Source organism: Loxodonta africana, chromosome X, assembly GCF_030014295.1.
Source record: "Loxodonta africana isolate mLoxAfr1 chromosome X, mLoxAfr1.hap2, whole genome shotgun sequence".
In the NCBI taxonomy this organism is placed as follows: Eukaryota; Metazoa; Chordata; class Mammalia; order Proboscidea; family Elephantidae; genus Loxodonta; species Loxodonta africana.
This window is the reverse complement of record NC_087369.1, coordinates 122,119,101-122,140,800: the sequence shown is the minus strand read 5'-3', so window position 1 is coordinate 122,140,800 and position 21,700 is coordinate 122,119,101. Positions and strand designations below refer to the sequence as shown.

General features: G+C 38.6%; 1 protein-coding gene across 3 annotated transcripts in view; it reads left to right on the top strand.

Moving 5' to 3' along the window:
* Nucleotides 1-4,013: 4,013 nt before the first annotated feature.
* ZMAT1 (zinc finger matrin-type 1) overlaps nucleotides 4,014-21,700 on the top strand; it is a 33,003-nt gene continuing 15,316 nt past the window's right edge. For 2 of the 3 annotated variants that reach the window (XM_064278629.1, XM_064278628.1), the window contains exon 1: nucleotides 16,369-21,249. Coding sequence is in view for 1 of the 3 variants with exons in the window: in XM_064278630.1 (XP_064134700.1) it covers nucleotides 4,457-5,012; nucleotides 16,242-16,348; nucleotides 20,895-20,996; nucleotides 21,075-21,249 (940 nt within the window). In the remaining 2 variants the exon portion in view is untranslated. Of the gene's footprint in view, nucleotides 5,013-16,241; nucleotides 16,349-16,368; nucleotides 21,250-21,700 lie in introns of those variants that run through there. The other variant, XM_064278630.1, reaches the window with a different exon arrangement.

Genomic DNA, 21,700 nt, shown 5'->3' with positions numbered 1-21,700 from the left:
TCAGTTGCAAAAGGACAAATATTGTATAAGACCACTATTATACAAACTGGAGAAATAGTTTAAACCGAGAAGAAAACATTCTTTTGTGGTTACGAGAGGGGGAGGGAGGGACGGTGGGAGAGGGGCAATCACTAATTAGATAGTAGATAGGAACTACTTTAGGTGAAGGAAAAGAGCACACAATACAGGAGAGATCAGCACAACTGGACTAAACCCAAAGCAAAGAAGCATCCTGAATAAACTGAATGCTTTGAAGGCCAGCGTAGCAGGGGCAGGGGTCTGGGGACCATGGTTTCAGGGGACATCTAAGTCAATTGGCATAATAAAATCTATTAAGAAAACATTCTGCATCCCACTTTGAAGAGTGGCGTCTGGGGTCTTAAACGCTAGCAAGCAGCCATCTAAGATGCATCAATGGGTCTCAACCCACCTGGATCAAAGGAGAATGAAGAACACCAAGGACATAAGGTGATTATGAGCCCAACAGACAGAAAGGGCCATGTGAACCAGAGACCTACATCATCCTGAGACCAGAAGAACTAGATGGTGCCCAGCTACAACCGATGACTGCCCTGACAGGGAACACAACAGAGAACCCCTGAGGGAGCAGGAGATCAGTGGGATGCAGACCCCAAGTTCTCATAAAAAGAGCAGACTTAATGGTCTGACTGAGACTAGAAGGACCCTGGCGGTCATGGTCCACAAACCTTCTGTTGGCCCAAGACAGGAACCATTCCCGAGGCCAACTCTTCAGACATGGATTGGACTGGAGGGTGGGTTGGAGAGGGATGCTGGTGAGGAGCGAGCTTCTTGGATCAGGTGGACACTTAAGACTATATTGGCATCTCCTGCCTGGAGGGGAGATGAGAGGGTGGAGGGGGTTAGAAGCTGGCGAAATGGACACAAAAAGAGAGTGGAGGGAGAGAGTGGGCTGTCTCATTAGGGGGAGAGTAACTGGGAGTGTGTAGCAAGGTGTATATGGGTTTTTGTGTGAGACTGACGTGATTTGTAAACTTTCACTTAAAGCACAATAAAAATTATTTTTAAAAATGAACATCACTGTTTAGCTAGTCAGATTAATTTCTATGTCAATCATATTAGTTATTTGCCACTAAATTAGGTTCTAATTATTTCTTTCATTTGCACATGCCTTTAAATATATTGTTTGGTGATAATGACTTTCCCCATATTATTCTGAATAAACCATTATGTTTCACTGTAAAAATAATAAAATTACCACTGATATGGTTTTGTTTTTTGCTGATTTCTCAGATGTGCAAAGATATGCTCCTTTATTTCTTTTTAGCATCTCTTACCTCCACTTTAGACCCAGTTGCCTCCCAGTTTTCTTTCTATGGTTTGGGGCATTGGTAGCTAAAATTCATTTCAACCAGTACAGCCCCCTCCCTGTGGTGCCATGATGTAAACAGACCCTTTCACTCACTAGATTAGTAACTATGGAAAAGTTTGTTATACCCATAAGACTGTGTTTTGCGTTCTTTAAATGATCCGAATATAACATCACCATTGTGAGAAGATTGGGAAATTATGAGAAATGTCTGGCCCAAGCAGGCTTTCATCAACTATTACTCCCTGCCACATTCCACCCTCTCCTGTGAAAGAAATTGCTCTGGCGTTCACTTAATAGTGTTACTGTCATAGAGAGCAAGATAGGAAAATGTGTGCTCATTGCCATCATGTATGACAGACTTAGTGGCGTTTTCCTGTTGTGGCATGTCATCAAATGGAGTTGAGGAATGGGGAGAAATCTAACTGACCACTTCCTTTATCTCACCCACTACCCTTTCTACTCTTTTTAGTTGAATAGCAGATAAGAAGTTTTCCACAGAGCCTAGGAAAGAAGCAATTCCATAATTCAACAAATGTTTCTTGATTGCTCTAGTCCAAAGAGATGCGCAACTGCTATTGCCACACAGAGGTCAAGGAACTGCAGAAAACCCCTGCTATTCTCACAGATCCTCCAAAGCCTTTGGATGCAAGACCTGCAGAAGAATACTAAGGCCACCACAAAAATTTATGCTTTACAGCTGCCAAAGTCCACATAAGAAATGGCTTCTACCTCCATTATACTTAAAAAAAATCATATGAATGCATATTGTTGGTGGTATACATATGATTTAGGTATACAAATGCATATCTAAACCACATTCAGAATTTTGCTGGCCAAGAAGTCTGGGAAATTGACAAATGTAATTCATGGCTTCCAACCTCTGCAACACGGGGAGAACATAGAAGGGGATGGAAAGGCTTCAAAGTGCCAGCTGATAATATCTGGAAAAGTTCCCTGAGCTTTTCTCCTCTAACTCTTCCAGTTTTTTAGTCCCTAATTATCAATATTAAATATTTTCCGTTCAAAATACAGAGCAATTTCTGTTGTGCTGACTGTATCCTGAGTGATACACACTCCCCCAGAGATTTTGATTGAATAGTTGTTATGCAAATGAAATATGATTCATATTTTGAGAAACAATGCTGTTGAGGGGTACTCCCCCCTCATATCACAAGGAATAATATTACACCTCCTTTTGACATTTACTTTGTCCTAGTAGCTATTTCATTGGAATATACCTTGTGCCTGGCCCATCCAGTAATTTCTTTGATGAGTAAAAGTTACACTAATTTATAGGACAAAACGGAGGGCTAGAGAAACCACCCACCAAGTCAAGTAACTTTAGGTAAACTAGTGAACCACAAGAACAATATGTTCTTAAGAACCCAGTATTCCAAGTCTCTGAATTTCTTATTCAGCTCTAGCCAATCGTTGCCAGCCAAGAATGCAAGCCCCAAACAGCCAAATTTTGAAATGTTTTTAAGAATTTTTTTTTTGCATAAAACCCTCCTTTCAAATGTTGACACGTAAGTAAATAAACAATTATGTAGGTAAAACACAACATATATGTGGGCTGGATGTGGTCTAGCGATCACTAGATTGGGACCTCTGTCCTAGGGCTTTATTGTGCTGGAGTAAGAGGAATCAAAAATAAGAAATACTGTCCTTTGTCTCAAAATTACCCCAAGCTATTAAAAGAGAGGCACAAAGTACAATTCATTACAAGATAAATATGCTCAATATACAGGTATAGCACAGGAGAGGGTGGGATTAACACTAAACATGGACAGAAAAGATTACCTGGAGGAAAGGATGTCTCATCTGGGTTTCAAAGTGTGTTAATTACACTGATGCCTAGTGCAGGGAAAAGGGAATTTTAGGCAGAGGGAACGACATATACCATTACATGGAGTCATGAAACAGCATGTATTTACAGGAATCTGCAAAAAGGTTTAATATTACTAAATTAAAATGAAAGCAGAGTGGAGAGGTAGCGACAGTGGAAGCAGATGAGATCAGGATGGTTGGGGAAAGAGAAACGTGCAAAACTGTGCCCTTTGACTTTATCCAGTAAGTGATGAATGGCAGCAATGTGGGAGTAGATTCGAATGACTGAGACCAGAGAAAGGCAGACAGTTGCCATATTTCTGACAAGAAATGATGAAGACCTGGAATAAGAGAGTGGAAGTGAGACTGGAAAGGAGAGAATGCCCAAGAGAAATTTTGCACAAGTGAACCAGGAGACATGTCCATCAACAGGGAAATGGATGGGATATTGTATAGCATTTACAATGTATGAAGTATAGCTACATGTGACAACATGGATGAATCTTAGAAACAAAATGCTTAGTAAAATAACGAGTCTCAGAGTGCTACCTAGAAAGGATATGAATTTTTGTGAAATTTGAAAACCATCAAAAGTAAACAACATTCTTTAGGCATATCCATATGAGATAAGAATATATGTAAAAACAGCAAGGGAATAATAAACACGAATCAGGATATTGGATTCTTTGAGAAGCTTGAGGGACAAGATGGCGAGATTTAAATTATCAGTAATATTCTAGTTCTTTGGTTGGATATGGGATTCACAGACGTTTACTGTATTATACTTGAACATGGGTAGACTGCAGTTGTTTATGGATCATTGATGACGATGTGTTATTCGCCATGCCTTCTGTTTATTTCTATTCTACTTACTAACGGCTAAAAGACAGGGAGAGCCATATTTCAAGGATATTTTGGAGGTGGAAGCGACAGGTTCCCAGACTTTTTTTTTTTCTTCTTAAACTGGTTTTAGATTACCTCCTCCAAGGAAAGACGCCTCATTGTGTGAGGTCCCACGTGCTTTCGCATCCCGCGTTTTTTGGCCTTTGTCCTTGGCCACCAACCCTTCTCCTCCAGAGGGAGGTGGAATGACGCCAAGGGGGGGAGGGAGGAGTCGGGCTGTGGGGCTAAAGCTTTCCTATTGGTGGGCAGAAGGAGCGAGAACAAGGCTGGAGCTGAAGCGAGGAAAAGAGGGGCCGAGGAGGCGGGGCTCAGGGGAGGGGCAAAAGGAGCTTAAGGGGAGCGAGGCGCAAGTGCAATTGTCTGTGCTTTGCTGCGATGGCGGCGCCGAGCACAGTCATCCCGCCGGCGGCGGAGTCTGCCCCTCAGGAAGCTACCATCTCTGCCGCCTCCTCCTCCTCCTACACCGCCTGCGCGGCGGCGGCCGCGGCGGCGGCGGCGGCGGCGGCGGCGGCGGCGGCGGCTGCAGCGATAGTGCCTGCCTCCTCCGCCACCCCCACCCTTGCGTGGCCGCCCGCGGGTGGCCGTGGAGACGGCGGCGGCTTTGGAGGTTCCACTATGGCGGCGGCGGGGTGGGGGGGCAGTAGTTTTAAAGTAGACCCCCGCCCTTGCCTCAGAGAAGGTGAGTTCCCGCCCCGGGGTGCGGGAGCAGCCCCATCTCCGCGGCTGCCTCCCTTCAGCCCTTCGCAGTTGGAGCTGGGCGCGGTTCGCCACCGCCCCACCCCCCACCTGCTGTGGCGCAGCACAGGCCAAGCTCGCCCCGCCCCGCCCCGCCGTATAAACCCCGAAAGTGCAAGATGGACTGAAGCAAACGAGGGCTTCCCTACCTGTCCCTCCCGCAAAGGATGGGGGCCCCCAGGAAAAGAAACTGCAGGTACTCACGAGGCAGGAGTTTGAAGGGACAAACAAAACAAAACAAAACAATTTCTCTCCCAGCCAGGACGCTTTCGTCAGCTATAAGACGCCGAGATGTGATTTGGAAAAGAGCGCAGGCAAGGTAGAAGTGCTGTGGAACTAGAGGGTCGGGAAAAGGGAAGGGGACTGAGGGAGAAACTCAAAGGTTGAAGGGACAGGTAAAAGAGAAAAGGCCAAAGAAATTCAACATTCTGCGGTGTCGAAACTTGGAGCAGGATACTTAAGGAGAAATGTGGTTAGGCATTTGGAAAGGTTAGTGTCCACTTGAGCTTTAAAGTAGCATCTGTTGTATTTTAGGATCGTAGGGTCTGATGGAGGGGGTTCTGCTGGAGAACCAGGAGAGGAAGAGAGTGCGGTAGAAGTTAAGAATTCAGGAATCACTTTGGAGAGTTTTCCTTGGTTGGTAACTTTGTAAAGCAAGGTTTACAGGTCCATCTTTAAGGTGGTTTGGATTTTAATAAGTGCCGTTGTACCTACCAACACATACTGTTCAGAAGATAAGCTGTTTCTTGGCTATCAATATAAGTGATACTTAGTTCACACAAAGTACTATATACTTGTAAACAGCCTACTACTAGGAAACTGTAAGATATGCCATTGGAATGTGTTTTAAAACAGTTTTCGAAATGCTTCTTAGATGGTGAAGACTGATTCCAGTGCAGAGGATCTCAGTAAAGCATTTTGCCGTAGTTAATTTCTTAATTTCCAGTATTTGCCGTGTTAACTTTATGTTGCTCCTTGCCGCCAAAGTGAAAGATCGTGCGCGCCAAAATAGGGTTGAATGATTTATTTTTTTCTTAGACTCCCCACTAAAATAACCCCGTAAAAATAATTCTCTCTTCACATTCTTAAAAGATCCATCCCGGGTGCTATCCTATAGCCTTTCACACCTTTCGCTTTGGAAGAATGGCAAAGCAGTTAAAAAAGAAAAAAAAAAACAACCCTTCTAATATTTGTAACAGGCACATTACATAAATGCCACTTAGTAAAAATGGAAGCTAGAAATACACTGTCATGTGATGTTTTATTTGCTGATGCTCTTACTGAAGGCAACCTTTGAAAAACTCGTCAATATCTTCAGTCAGCCTGGGTTTGTACCACTGGTTCTCGGATGAAAACATGAAATCTCCTGATTTCTTGCTTTTACACCAAAGTTCCTGTCTGTTACCTGCACGTAGGCCAGAGCAGTTTTGTAAGTGTTGAGATCATAATCCAATTTGACTCTCATAGCCTGTTCACAGTAAGGTTTAGGACCAGTATCTCAAGGGGAGGGGGACATCTTTTTGCCTGGCTCTGCAACTGGTTTGTTTGCAGTGCCTTTGAATATACATATTAAAAGTTTAAGAGATACCACTTAAAGAAGTAACAGAAATACCCTAACTCTCCTTATTTTACCACCAAACCATTCTGTGCTAGGTGGTAAAATAAGGAGAATCCTGGTGCAGTGAACATAGGTTCTGTTGCTAGCTTATCCGCTAGATAAACTTGATCCCTGATCAAGTCCCAGGTTTCTTGGATTTGGGTTTTGACATGTCTGAAATAGGGAAATTGGACTAGCCAAACTCCCAAGATTGATTTCAGATCTGAAAGTCGAAACCATGATTTTGCAGTTCTGCATTGGGATTCTTTCTCTGGCATTTCCATTGCTGTGCGCTAGAACAGGAATTCGTAAACCGTAAGAAACTGTAACCAGTAGTAATCACCGGACATTCCGTGAGTGATGAAATCTGTGTCGAGTTAGTGTTGAGACAGTTCAGGTGAAAAACAAAATATAATTGTTACCTAAAAAATTATCTCTTATCGTTCTGTTTTTCAGTAAATATCCTTCACTAACAGTTCAGCCCAAATTAAACTCTCTTACCTACTCATTTAACAAATGGTAAATATTTGCTATATTGCACTGTCAGAAACACTATTAGACCTCAAAATAGTTTTGTTTAGATATTTATAAAGGCCATAAATAGTTGCCGGTTACAATAGTGGATAAGAAGGAAGAGAAAAAACATTACTTGTTAATTTTAAAAATAAAATTTATTTTCATTGTTGAGAATATACGCAGCAGAACATAGGCCAGTTTAACGGTTTTGGAATGTACAGTTCAGTGGCGTTGATTACATTCTTCGAGTTCTGCAACCATTCTCACCCTCCTCTTCAGAGTTGTTCCTCTACAATTAATACAAGCTCACTGCCTGCTAAGTTTCCTATCTAATCTTTCTAGTTGCTGTTATCAGTTTGATCCCATGTAGATAGATCTTAAAAGTGCACAATGCTCAAGGCAGATATTCTTTACTAGTTAAGCTGAATTGTTTTTAAGAAGAATTCAGGGAATATTTTTAGTTTAAATTTGTTTTTTTTTTTAAGTCTTATTTAGGAGATGGCTCTAAAAGGTGTCAAAGGAGAATTGTCAAGATTCCTGTTCTACTCATGATAGGAAAAGTGGTTTGAAAAAGTACTGGCTTATCCGTTTTCAGCTATAGCTAACACCTCTGAGGATCTCATCTGCTTTAGGGTTGGTAATGAGCAAATGTCAGTGGGGATTAAGAAATTGCCAAGCAGGGAAGAATAGAAGCTTTCAGGGTTACAAGTGGGAAATTGATCAGTAAACTTACAAAATGTAAAGAAAAGAAATACCAAGTGAACAGACATATGTAAAGACGTGTATACACGGAGAACTTACGGTAAGAGGAATCATGAGATTTTGTAGGACACTTCATATTTTGTTCAGTGTTTTTCAGAAACGTTTAATAGCTCAGAAATGAATTTTCACCCAGTAATGATTCCAGTGTAATCATAGTAAAAAAGGAAACAAAAACCCTCTTGCTTATTTACCTGTTCCTTTTAAGAAAAAGAAACTGATAAATGGGTTCTGTTTTGGAGTGGAGGACATTTCCAGCTTTTTATTTAATCATCAACTGTTTACAGAACAATTGCCTGTAGTGCATCCCTTTGTTTTCATATTAAGTCAAAAGTTTCAAGTCAAATGACAATAAATCCATAAGAAAACTTAACTAATAGCCTTTCCTTCATTTACTAAGGAATCATTCATTGAGCACCTGTATGTGCATGTGCCAGGCAGTATGCTCAGTGATTAGAAAAAGCAGATGAATTAAACACAGCTGTATTGAAGAGCTCCATAGTAGTGCTTGGTAGAAAAATTATAAAATAAATAAATAAAATTAAATGGGGAAATTCAGTTTTAAATATGACCAGTCCGACTCCTGAACTATCAGGCGTTCTCCATTGTTTATTATAAATCTGTTCTCGGCTGATGGTGTCTTACGTAATACAGGCACATTATATTGTGAATCAAATCGAATATTGGTATCTAGGAAGAAGAATTAGGAAACTGTTAGAATTAATTTTTTATTTCTGTGCATTTGGCAGGATGTCTGAAAAGAGATTAATGATCATTTATTAGTTTCCAATCCTCTGTTTTTATTAGGTGTCAATATGTGAAAATAACCACTAAGCTTGTTACAAAGACCAACTAAGCATGCCTGTTACTGTATTCATCACATATCTGTAGGGATGTGAACTCTGATTCTTTTCCCGTAAAACTGATCTTCCTGATCCGTTCGCATTTACTAACCTGTTGGAAGGAATGGCATATATTTTGTGTCATTCTGATGCAAGGTAGCTGTCACGGGATTTACAAAGGACCTTATTTCACTTTCTAACTTCAAAGCATGACTCCTGAGCTAGCTAGGCACAAAGTGCTTTTGATTATGAAGGTCAAAGACTTAGTTTAAATATAGACAGAGTAAATATTAAACATATAACCCGTGTTCCCAATTAATTATTAATTCTGCTGGATTTTGTAATAATTAATATGCCATAGAAACCTTCATTTTTTTAATTATGCTATCTGTAAAATAGCTAAAACTTGCCAAACTCACAGGTCAGGTACTAATCTTGTAACTTGAAAAAGTAAGGATATTAGCTAACATTATAGCTGTGAGTGTTCATAAAGCTGAGAGGTAATAGATATGCATTTCTAGCACAATTATGGTCTCTGAGAACGCCTTCAATGAAACGTAACCTTTAGGGGGAAAAGAAAATGCTTTAGCAAAGTTAACAGAGTCAAACAATTCACCAGTGTCCTAATAACTTAGTGCTCTGCTCTGCAAGATCCCCCCTCCACAAAAAATTCCTTTTTAATCAAGAATTTTGGGGGAGATTGTCTCTAAAGGTATAATCATGGAGAACATAGCACATATGCTCTTTGCAGAATTAAAATGGTTATCACTCACATTTCTTAATGTCTGACTTTAAATCTGTGACTAAGAATGAGGTTTATGTTTATGGTATTGCAGCCAACCCTTCTGAGATCTTCTCCATTCATGTCCCTCTATTAATATAGGATGTACAAAGAGTTCTTTAAATTGCTAGATTGCTCTTGGTTGGGAAATTCTCACTTCAGCAAAGCTTTAAAGACAGCTGATATCAAGTTCTTGCCATAAAACACCTGATGAGTTGTCCTGAGGAGGAAATTTGGTGTTTCGTATACTAAATCTAGTTGTTTAACAAATTCAAGTAAGATTAATTTTATTCTATTAAATATAGCCAGTTATACCTAAAAAAAAAAAAAGTCACCTAATTTGAATAAGCGTACAGGTCTTATCAGGATAACAAAAAAAAAAAACATTTAATTGGCGTGAATACAGAAATGTTCTCTTACGCAGACCTGAAGCAATGTGATAAAGCTTTGTTTCCTTTCCTCAGAGATCTAGTATGGTCTTTAATTCCATAAACTAGGGTGGGCCAAATTGTAGGCATAGATTCATTATTCTTTTCTGACTTAATCCAGAAGCATCATCTGTTTGTGACAAAAATATTTCATCCTAAATTGCCTGGTGAGTTAGGAGAAAATTTCAAATGGGATAATTTGGATTTTATACTCAGTTACATTTTTGGATGCAGAAGTTAATTTTATTTTACTTCAGCATAATAGTGCAGCTATTTGGTATAGGCCCATTCCAACAGAGGTTGCTAGAAAGTGAGTTTCTGTCAAGTGAATCCTTTTTGCTTTTCACGTAATTGAGGGCAGGTCTGCTGTGAGTTTAGTTGAATATTCTCATATCAACATAGGAGATTTTAGTAACGTCCATGCCCGTAGAATTTGAGTTGTTAGCACTCATATTTGTATTTCACTGACTTGAGAACATCCCTCCGCTATTATTATCATCTCTCACCAAATTATTGGAATTTTTCCTGCCGCAAACCCATCTGAATCTAGAATCAGTATCTTTTCAATTTTAGCTTCCCTTACCCTTTTGTTTCCTATAATCTCTCTGGGCTTTAGCTTCCACATTTGTGAAGTGACATTAGACTAGATCAGTTCTTCTAAACTGTAGTCAGTTTTGCCCCCCAAGGGACATTTGGCAAATCTGGAGACATTTTTGGTTGTCACAACTGAGGAATGCTACTGTAATCTCATGGGTAGAGGCCAGGGATGCTGCGAAGCATCCTACAATGCATAGAACATCCCCTGACAACTAAGAATTACTTAGCCCAAAATGACAATAGTGCCAAGGTTAAGAAGCCCTGGACTAGATAATCGCTAAAATAACCCTGGTCTGAAATAAAATGGTTATATATGATATCAAGTAAAAAGTTCAAAGCTTCTGGACTAGTAAACAAGTGTAATCAAGTACTTAGGTGTGTTCAACATTTTAAAAGTTTTATTTAATATTCACCAAGTCTTGGGAGAGGCATTAGATGTTTTATACCTTTTAGATGGAAAAACTGGTCAGAGTGGTTAAATAATTTTCTCAAGGTTATATAATTATGGGTGGAGATGGGATTTGAATCTGTTTGACCAACTAAAAGCATATTTTTTCTTATTATCTAGTGTTGTGGGCCATAGTTTTGTTATATGACATATTTCTTTGAAGAACTTTATGGTATGTCTAACCTCTGAGAAAATAACAGGTATTTAAAAGTTATGCTTAATTTGATAACAGTTGACAACCTGAGGAAGTACAGTTTATTATTAATACCACAGAGCACAGCCTTGCAAAGCAATTTTACCCTCTTACACCCTAACTAAGGAGACCTGGTTGCAAAGTGGTTAAAGTGCTTGGCTGCTAACCAAAAGGTCGGCAGTTTGAACCCACCAGCTGCTCCAGGGGAGAAAGATGTGGGACTCTGCTTCCATAAAGATTTACAGCCTTGAAAACCTTGTGGGGCAGTTCTACTTTGTCCTGTAGGGTCGCCATGAGTAAGAATCAACTCAATGACACACAATAACAACAACAACATACTCTAAGTGTAGGTGGGCTCATCCGTTAAACACTGGTGTTAATTACATCTTTTCCTTATCCCATCATTTTAAGCCCTCACTCCATTATCAGATTTAGGTTCTGTTCCCATTTAAAACCTATTTTTGATAATACTTTCTTATACCCCATTGCTTTTTTTATGTTAAAGCTCAAAGATACAGTATTAGCATCAGAAATTTCTCTATTTCAAAAATAGTATATCCTAGTCTAAGGAGCCCTGGTGACTCAGTGTTTAAGCACTCCACTGCTAACCATTCCATGAAGATTACATACTTGGAAATCCAATGGGGCAGTCTACCCTGTCCTGAAGGGTTGCTATGAGTCAGAATTGACTCAATGGCAACAGGTGTATCCTAGTCCATATTTGAGAGCACACCATTGTGTCGCTGAAATCTCATTACTAAGTTACACTAAACTGGGCTTTGATTCCTAGTGTAACACCTTGCTCCCCTATTTAAATGTCTCTCCTAAGTTTATAATAGCGTTAAAAAACTCAAATATGCCAGGGAATGAAGAACAACTGAGACGTGCTATTCTAGAAATATTAAAACTACATGCCTAAGTTTTCCTTGCCATATTCAAAGAAGTTTGCTGCATATGAAAGATGAAATCATACTTCACAGTGTTCAGTATTTTGTCGTTTGATGTTCTAATGTGCAATCTATTTTTATTTTTTAAACCTAGCTCTCCTAACTCTTCTTACTGAATTAGATTGAAAGATACAGGACCATCTCTTATGAATTTGGTATATTTCTTGGGTGGTTGTTACAGAGGAAGAAAAATGAGCGACTTACACCTAAATCATAACCAAAATCATACTCTAATTTTGCCCAAAAACATTTCTTTTTGGGACTAGCTTTTTTTATAGTGAGTATACAATATACTTGACAATAGAAATGCTGTGTATGTGTTCGAAAAGAAATATTTGGGAGAGAACCAGCTTTACGGTTAGGACATAGGCCAGGAAATGCAGATAACGGAGGATCAAGGGAAGAAGTGTTGGGACCCTTTGCTTTCTAGACCGTTAAAGGTCTGAAATGAACGCCATAGCTGTTTAAAACTTTATGTCATCTTTTGTGTTTCCTAATAGTTGCCTTGTTTTGAAGCAGCTAAGATATTTGGGTTCTTCTGTAAGTACCTCACCAAAATTTTGCTTGTTTATGTATTCCTATTTAAAATACAACCCTTTTCCATTGGTGGCCAGCAGCACACATTGTTATTGTTGTTGTTAGGTGCCGTTGAGTCAGTTCTGACTCATAGCCACCCTATAGGGCAGAGTAGAACTGCCCCATAGGGTTTCCAGGGAGCAGCTGGTGGATTTGAATTGCCAATCTTTTGGTTAGCAGCCGAGCTCTTAACTACTATGCCACCAGGGCTCCAACACACATATAGTCAAGTACAAAAGACACTTCAGAAATGGAAATATGAAAGGTTGTGACATGTTCTAGGTCATACAGCTAGTTAATATCAGGGTGAGACAGTAATGTGATCTTACTCTAGTGCTTTTTATAATTCTGACTGCTTTTGGAATTAAGAATCAGTATAAACCCCATATTTAACAACCAACCAATAAAAATGTATTTGATTCATTTTCTAATAAGGAAAAGATGCGTGGAAAGAGTGTAACAAAGAAAAGGAAAGAGAAGAAGGTAGAAATTACCAAGTTTCTTCAGTTATGCTTTGGTTCCTATTCCTACCAGAATCAATTCCTAAGTCCCAATTTTTTGCCACAATACTCATTTTACTTCCTGGCATGTAGTGGGTGCTCAGTAAACAGTTTCTGTTCTGGCCATCTTCCTCACAACCAACATAATCTGCTCACCTAATCCCTAATTTAACATCCACCCCGCTGAGGCTTGCCTGCCCTTTAGGCCTTCACCCTGAGTTGTTTGTAGCTGCCTTAGAGTAGCCCCTTCCCCCCACAGGCTGAAAGCCATCTGTACTATCACCAGTTTCCTCTCCCACTTTCAGATTTGGCCATTGTTATTGATGTTAATTGCCAGTTAGTTGATTTCAGCTCATAGAAACTCCATGTAACAGAGTAGAACTGCCTCACAGCGTTACAGAGGAAACCCTGGTGGTGTAGTGGTTAAGTGCTACCGCTGCTAACCAAAGGGTCGGCAGTTCGAATCCACCAGGCGCTCCTGGGAAACTCTATGGGGCAGTTCTACTCTGTCCTATAGGATCACTATGAGTCGGAATCGACTCGACGGCACTGGGTTGGGTGGGTAATCTTTACAGAAGACTATTGCCAGGTCATTCTCATGGGGAGCCTTTGGATGGTTTCAAACCACCAACCTTTCAGTTAGCAGCCAAGCGCTTAACCATTTGCGACATCAGGGCTCCTTTTTAGATTTGGCTATAGGCAATTTGTGGGAGCCCAAAAATCATGTCTCAACTAGTGGTGGTAAGGGTGGGGTGGAGTCTAAAGGAATGTTTGTTTAGCATCTCTTTCAAAGCAGACATGTTATTGTTGTTGTTAGGTGCTGTCTAGTAGATGTTAACTCATAGTGATAGTAGAACTGCCTAATAGGGTTTTCTAGGCTGTAATCTTTGCAAGAGCAGATTACCAGGTCTTTCTCCTGCAGAGCTGCTGGGTATTTTTTTTTTTTTTAATCTTTGCAAGAGCAGATTACCAGGTCTTTCTCCTGCAGAGCTGCTGGGTAGGTTCAAACCGTCAACCTTTTGGTTCGGAGCTGAGCACTTAACCTTTGCACTACCAGGGCTCCTTAAATATCTGTAAAGCTCTGTGATGCCGAAAGGTGTTGAGGGCCTGAGCTAGGGTAGTGTTATGGGGAATTAAAAGGAAGAGGTACATATGATAGAACATTATAAACTACAATTGACATGAATTATTGATTTTCTGAGAAGAATGGCTGAGAATTTGAGCCTGGAAATATTATGCCTTTTAAGAACAAACAAAAAGAAAAGACCAAGGACCTGTTGAGGAAATTAGTCAAAGGCAATAAATCCAGGTGATACCATTGTAAATGAAAAGTTACAGGAGTACCAGGAGCTTCATGGACTTCGTGAAAATGATCTGGGGCATCAGTAATGAAAGGCTGGGTTGAGAAGTCCAGCCTTGGTATTTCCCAGCTTGTCAGTTTCTAACTTTGATTTTTCAAGTAGGGAAATCTGGAATAAAGGGTTGATCTAGAAGGGAAATGAGTGTTCAATTTTAGGAGTCCTTGAGGTTCTATATATTTTTTTGAGGTTCTATATTAGTATTCTTTTGTTTCCTCAAAAGAAACTTCCCTTTGTAATAAGTTATATTGCCACCAAAGGATAATAGTTATTAAAGATTATTAATGGGAAGTTCAAGATCATACCACCACGCTTAGATTGCACATATTAGTTAATCCTGAAACAAAGGGAGTCTTAAAATACTTTTTCATTAACCTCTTTACATTGCTGACTTTAGAGCCTAACTTAGATAAATCACATATTTTAAAACTACCTAAAAAATAATTCAGAGGGGATACTATATATATTATAGGCACAATTTTTAAACTATTCATCAAGTCTTTTCTGACATATTTCTGATTTACAGTTCTTGAGTGTGGAATTTTTTAAGTAAGGCTTTTTAGTCTTTATAAAACAAACAAAAAAACCCCAAACCCATTGCCAGCGAGTCAGTTGCGACTCATAGCAACCCTATAGGCCAGAGTAGAACTGCCCCATGGGGTTTGCAAGGAGTGCCTGGTGGATTTGAACTGCCAACCTTTTGGTTAGCAGCCGTAGCACTTAACCACTACACCACCAGGGTTTCCTTTTAGTCTTTATAGTGGTTCTGAAAAATAAGTGTAGTTGAAGATATTCACCATAACTTATAAATATCTTTATTTTTTTAATTAGAAAGTCATACATGCTTTTTGCAACAATTAAAACCAGGCAATTGTATAGAGTAAAATACTAAATTTTTTCTTCTTGTTCTTTTTATAACCCCATTGCCCAAGTTAACCATTTTTTTAAAAAAATTATTGTGTAACTCTGCAGATTTTTTCTATGAATATACAAATACATGTGTATATATTTGTTTGGCCAAATGAGTGTGCTAGTGTTTATATGACTGTAAAGGATGTTGGCTCACCATAGGCAAAGATGCTTCATAATTTCCTGTGATAATCAGCTAACGTTGGAGCCATAGCTGGAAATCAGTGACAGTCTTAATGCATTTCTTGTGATTCTATGCTGTAAAATACAAAATACCAAGACTGGGTTTCTTAACCTAGCCTTTGATTATTGGTGCCCTACATCATTCCTGTGAAGCCCATGAAGTTACCAGTGCCCTGTAACTTTTACTTTAGAATGGTATTGCCCAGGCTTATACTAAATAACTCTTGTCATATCAAGGAAACCCTGGTGACACAGTGGTTAAGTGCTACACCTGCTAGCCAAAAGGTCAGCAGTTCGAATCCACCAGGTGCTCCTTGGAAACTCTATGAGGCAGTTCTACTCTGTCCTATAGGGTTGCTATGAGTCGGAATTGACTCGACAGCAACGGGGTTTTTTTTTTTTTTTTGGTTTTGTCATGTCAAACATTAGAGGCGTGCTTGATGTGTGCATATTGTGTTGCCATACTCAATGAGCAAAATGCTATTACTGTAGCCTCACAAGCTCTCAGATTTGAGGTGGTGTATGAAATGATAACTAGTTGAGGAATGAAAACATTGCTTTTAAATATTCACTAATGTGATACAGGAGCCCTGGTGGCACAGTGGTTAAGAGCTACGGCTACTAACCAAAAGGTTGGCAGTTCGAATCCCCCAGCCACTCCTTGGAAACCCTGTGGGGCAGTTCTACCCTGTCCTGTAGGGTCACTATGAGTTGGAATTGACTCGACGGCAATGAGTTTGGTGTGTTTTTAACGTGATATACTGTCCTACTTACCTTTATTTTATTCATAGACGTCCCCTGGATTGAACAAGAAAGGGCTGGACGTTTTACAGATAACTTTTGTAATGTATGTGGAGTGGTGCTACAGTTTGAATCACAAAGGGTCTCACATTATGAGGTAGGTTTAAAATAATGAAAATAAAGTCTTAAAACAGATTTTTTCAGTGTAACAGGTAAAGTTCATATAAGCCATCTTATCTGATTCTCATAAGAACCCTGTGAAGTAAGTGGTATTATTTTCCTTTGCTGAATGAGGAGAGTGGCTCAGAGAGGGGTATTGCTGCCTTTGGTTTGGAGAATTGGAACTTAAACTTGAGTGTTTTTAACTCCAAAGCTTGTTTTCTTTTCTTCACAATATTCTGCCTCCCCTTGGAGCGTTTAAGCCATTGTATCCCCGGTCCTTATAGTAAATATAGAGGAAGCATTATGAAGCTTGAACAGAAAACTATTAATGTGAGTCAAGGTGTATTGTAAAACCTCAGAGTTTTCCTTTACAATAAATGAAGGCTATGCAAATAATATGAACCAGTTTTGCACTTGACTTTGTCACATTTTTAGGCACAGGATCATAGTATGCTAGAGCTAGAAGAAGGAATGTTTAATACTCTTACTCCCTTAGTTTATAAATTAGAAAACTGAGACCCAGAGGGGTAATGGTTCTCCATAGTCATTGGTGTGAATAAGTCTAAAAGATAATTTCTTCTGGTTTTATGTCCAGTGTTCTTTCCCTTCGTTTGATGTTGCCTAACATTTCTGAATCATCTGTTGAGATGTTGAGTTTCTTAATATCTGGTATCTGGGTTACTAAAAGTACTAGATACATTTACTTAAATGAAACATAATTCTAGCTTTTTTTTTTTTTTTAATGTACCTCATCTGGTTTTTCCCGTTCTAAGGCAACTATATTTTAGTCCTTATGATGATTGGGATTAAATTGCTATAATTACATATATGGAAAGTGTGTTTACTGTGGATTTAGAGGACCTAGGTTCAAGTTTTAACTCCACCATTTACTAGTTGTGTGACCCTGGGCAAGTCAGTTTACCTCTCTGAGCATGTTTCTTCAACCTGCAAAATGAAATGGTAAAATCCCCTACTATACTTGTGAGAATTAAGTGAAATCAAATATGTGAGAGTGCCTAGCACATCATCACACCCCATAGCTATAAGATCTGGAGTTAATAGCGACAGACAGTAAAGGGGTTTTGTGATAACTGAGGTTGAAACTATTTGAATTTAAATTTTAAAAATATCTTTTTATGGAATTAGGGTGGTGCAGATGATTTGTGCTCATATACAGGCAGTCTCCAGATTATGAACGCGTCCTGTTCCTAAGTCTTTAAGTTGAATTTGTACGTAAGTTGGAACAGTTAGGTATGGTTCGTATCTAACGTCAGTTAGTCAAATGTTTGTCTTAGCATATAGTGTACCTTTTTATACATAAAAAAATGAAACACTTCCAGATACACTAAAACACCTTTAACATAATAATAATGTTTTGATGCATGTTGCAAAGTAGCAACCATTTGTTATTACAAACCATTGTATGTACCTCAAATTTTTGATATAATAGGCCTTATGGGGATTGATTCGTAACTATGGATTATATGTGAGTCGAATGTTCATAACCTAGGAACTGCCTGTACTAACCAAAAGGTTGGTGGTTCGAACCCACCCAGCAGCACCATGGAAGAAAGGCCTGACGATGTGCTTCCATAGAGATTACAACCAAGAAAACCTTACGGAGCTCAGTTCTGTTCTGTAACACATGGTGTCACCATGAGTCGGAATGGACTCAACAAGTTTTTTCTTGGTTTAAGGTACTGTTCATTATATAAAATACAGGGAAATAAAAATAATTCACAATTCTACCATTTACAGGTAACCATCATTTAATTGCTTTTTTTCTTATATGATTCCAATATAATTTCTAAACATACTGTACACATTTTTACAAAAGAGAATCATACATGTTGTTTTGTACTTGTTTTTTCATGTAAGAACTTATTCTGGACATTTTACCATAGAATTAAATCCTGTTCTACAATATTTTAATGGCTATAAAATATACCATTATGTAGATATTGCAGCATAATTTTTAAGTAAAATTTCAATGTCATCTTCAAGTGGGTGCTTTAGCTTATTAAATCACAAAATCAAAACTATACATAATTTTCCATATATTTTAAAGCATTTCCATGTAAATATTCAGTTGCAAAGGTGATTTTTCTTCTCTTTAATATACAGCTTGGTTAATATTGCCAGATTATTTCAGTAGAGCATTTACTGTATATGTAAAATGCGATAGTGCTACAGAAGTTTTGAATGTTAATGAGGTCACATTTATTAATATTTCTGCTTACATTTATGCTTCTTATGTATTTAAGAAACCATTCCCTACACCCTTGTTATATAGATACTTCCCTGTACTTCTAAAACTTTTAAAAGTTTCACTTCTTGCACTACAGTGTTTAATCCATCTAGCATTGATTTTCACATACGGAGGGTGGAGACAACTTTTTTTTCCCATATGGATAGCCATTTGTCCTCTTTATTGGACAGTCCATCCTTGCCCTAGTGATTTCTAATGGCACTGCTATCATATACTAATTTCTATATATGTATGTATGTTTGGGGGCTGTTATTCCATTTTTACTGTATTGGCCTGTTTGCCTATCTATACAACAACTTTGTCTAATTACTATAGCTTTAAAATAAGCCATGGTACCTAGTAGGACAGATTTATGTGACAAAAAAAATCATCATAAACAAAATTAAAAGACAAGCCACAGATTGGGTGGTAATATTTATAACCCATATAACCAACAAAAAGCTAGTATCTAGAATATATAAAGAACTGCAAATCAGTTACCACCAGAAACAACCCAATAGAAAAATGGGAAAATTATATGAACAGGTCATTGAAGAGACACTTAACTTCAGTACAAGCATACAGGACATGCAGGTTAAAGTAATAATGAGCTATCATATCAAAACCATCAGACTGGCAGAAATTAAAATTTAGCAACACTTAACACTTCAGAATATATGGGGAGACAGAAATACTCTTACATTCCACATTTGGAGATGTAAATTGATTGAACATCTCTGGAGAGAAATTTTAAATACCTAGTAAAGTTGAAGCCCTGGTGGCGTAGTGGTTAAGTGCTACGGCTGCTAACCAAAGGGTCGGCAGTTTGAATCCACCAGGTGCTCGTTGGAAACTCTATGGGGCAGTTCTACTCTGTCCTATAGGGTTGCTATGAGTCAGAATCGACTCGACGGCACTGGGTTTTGGGGTTTTAGTAAAGTTGAAAATCCACACACCCTATAAGCCAAGAATTCTACTTCTAGGTATCTACTCTAAAGAAGCTTTTGGTCATAGATTAGAAGATATGTTTAAATATGTTCATTGCAGCAATGCTTGTAATAGCAAAATAAACAAACATAACTTCCCTCAATAGGAGACTGGGTGGGCAGTGTAGGGAGTACAATATTATGCAGCACTTAACATGAATGGAATAGAGCTATATGTATCAGCATGGACAAATCTTAGAAATATAATGTTAAGTTAAAAAGCAAGTTGAAAAGACATGTATAGAATGATTTTATTTGTGTAAAATTTAAAAGACAATAGTATATAATACTGTTCGTAAATACATGCTCATGTAGTAAACATAAGCAGGAATTATGTACACCCACTTCAAGATACTGCTCGTTACCTATGGGGAAGGAGAGGAGGAAGCAATTGTGGGCATGAGGGGATATGACTTTAGCTGTTTTATAAAAATTTTTACCCCTTTTTAAAAAGAAAACTGAAAAAATGTAGAAAAATCAACTAAAACTGGGTTGTGGAGATAGGTTTTGGTTGTTTTCAGTTCTTTTCTATATGATTGATACATTGCATAATTTAAAATTCTGTAAAGATAAAGTGATTACCTCACAGTATGTTCTCAAGGAATGTTAATTTGATAATTTCCCTTCCCTCTGTACCACCATTTTGGTTATTCTTATGTATTTGGTTATGTATTTGTTCAGAGACTGTTTCTAAAATGGCTTAAACCCAGAAGGGCTTCCTCATATGAAAGAAGTTGGGAGTAGGCTTGGCAGGGCTGATAGGATAGATTCATGATCTCGTCAGGGACCCAGGCATTTTCTTTCTTTCTGCTCTAATGAGCTGGTTTCCATCCTCAAAGTTCCCTTATGGTCCAAGGTTACTGTTTGAACTCCAGCCTTTGCATCTTAATTTCAGCAGCAAGAGGGAAGGATAGAAGAAAGGCCGTCCACCCGCCTATTAAGGAAGCCTGGCAGAAGTTCTTCCCAACACTTCAGATTATGTTTTTGGGGCCAGAATTTAGTCACATGGCTAAATCTTGCTGAAAAGGAGGCTGGAAAATGCAGTCTTTTTAGCTGATACATTGTCTGAGATTTCTAAGGAAGAAGAAGAAAATCGATAACCAAGAGTCTCTTACAAGCCAGAACTTACAAGTTACTGGCTTCTAAATGTGGCATTATTTTCATTTTAAAGTGCTTTCATGAATTTTCACAGATCAAATATATTAAAACTCATAAGCACTGTCTTCAAAATCAGTGAGGTGTAAATTTGGGGTGACTATGTTTTTTATGTTATTGAATAAACAGAGTCATGTCATATCTTTTTTCAGAGTGAAAAACATGCTCAAAATGTTAGGTTTTATTTTCAAATGCATGGGGAACAGTTTGAAGTGCCCAATAAGCAAATGAAGATGCATGCTATGAATTTTCAGGTGAGTGACCTTCGTTGAGGTTGTAATTCTAAACTTTGAGTGTTTGAATCTTTTTTAACAAGATTGTGATTATTTCAGGTGCATGGGAGTGGAGTAGTGGACAGAGGCAAATTTTGTGATCTTTGCAACTTAGTTTTTAGCTCCCCAGTTGTTGCTCGTTCTCACTATATGGGGGGAATCCATGCTAAAAACCTGAAGCAGTTAATGGGAGAACGCGATCAGATATCTCCATCAGGATTTCAGCCAGAAATGGGTAAGGTTCCATTCACCTCTTTATCTTCGATAGAGGGGCTATCATTTTTTTTCCATCTTTGCCATCTCTTTTGTATTGGGGAAGTTTTCACTCTGGGGCAGTAACTTGATTATTCTTCATCTGCCCAGTTAATTTCTGTGCCCTTGTCATTTAATATGAAGCTTATAATTACTAGCTGAATTTTAAGAAGCATTATGACCTCTCCCTTGTAATTTATTAAAGCCAAATAAAAGCAAGTGATTTGCTATACTGCTGTAAAGGGACAATAATACGTAGCCTGAGCTCTACCAGCTTCTTACTTCTTCCTGTTGACATCTATCTAATTCTGTTTTTGCTTTAGTACTTTCTAAAACATTGTATCTGTGTCCAGACCAGTGTCTTCCCCATAGTATGTTTATGGCTCTAGCATCTAATAATAATAGTTGTAAAGTACATATACACAAAAAGTTAC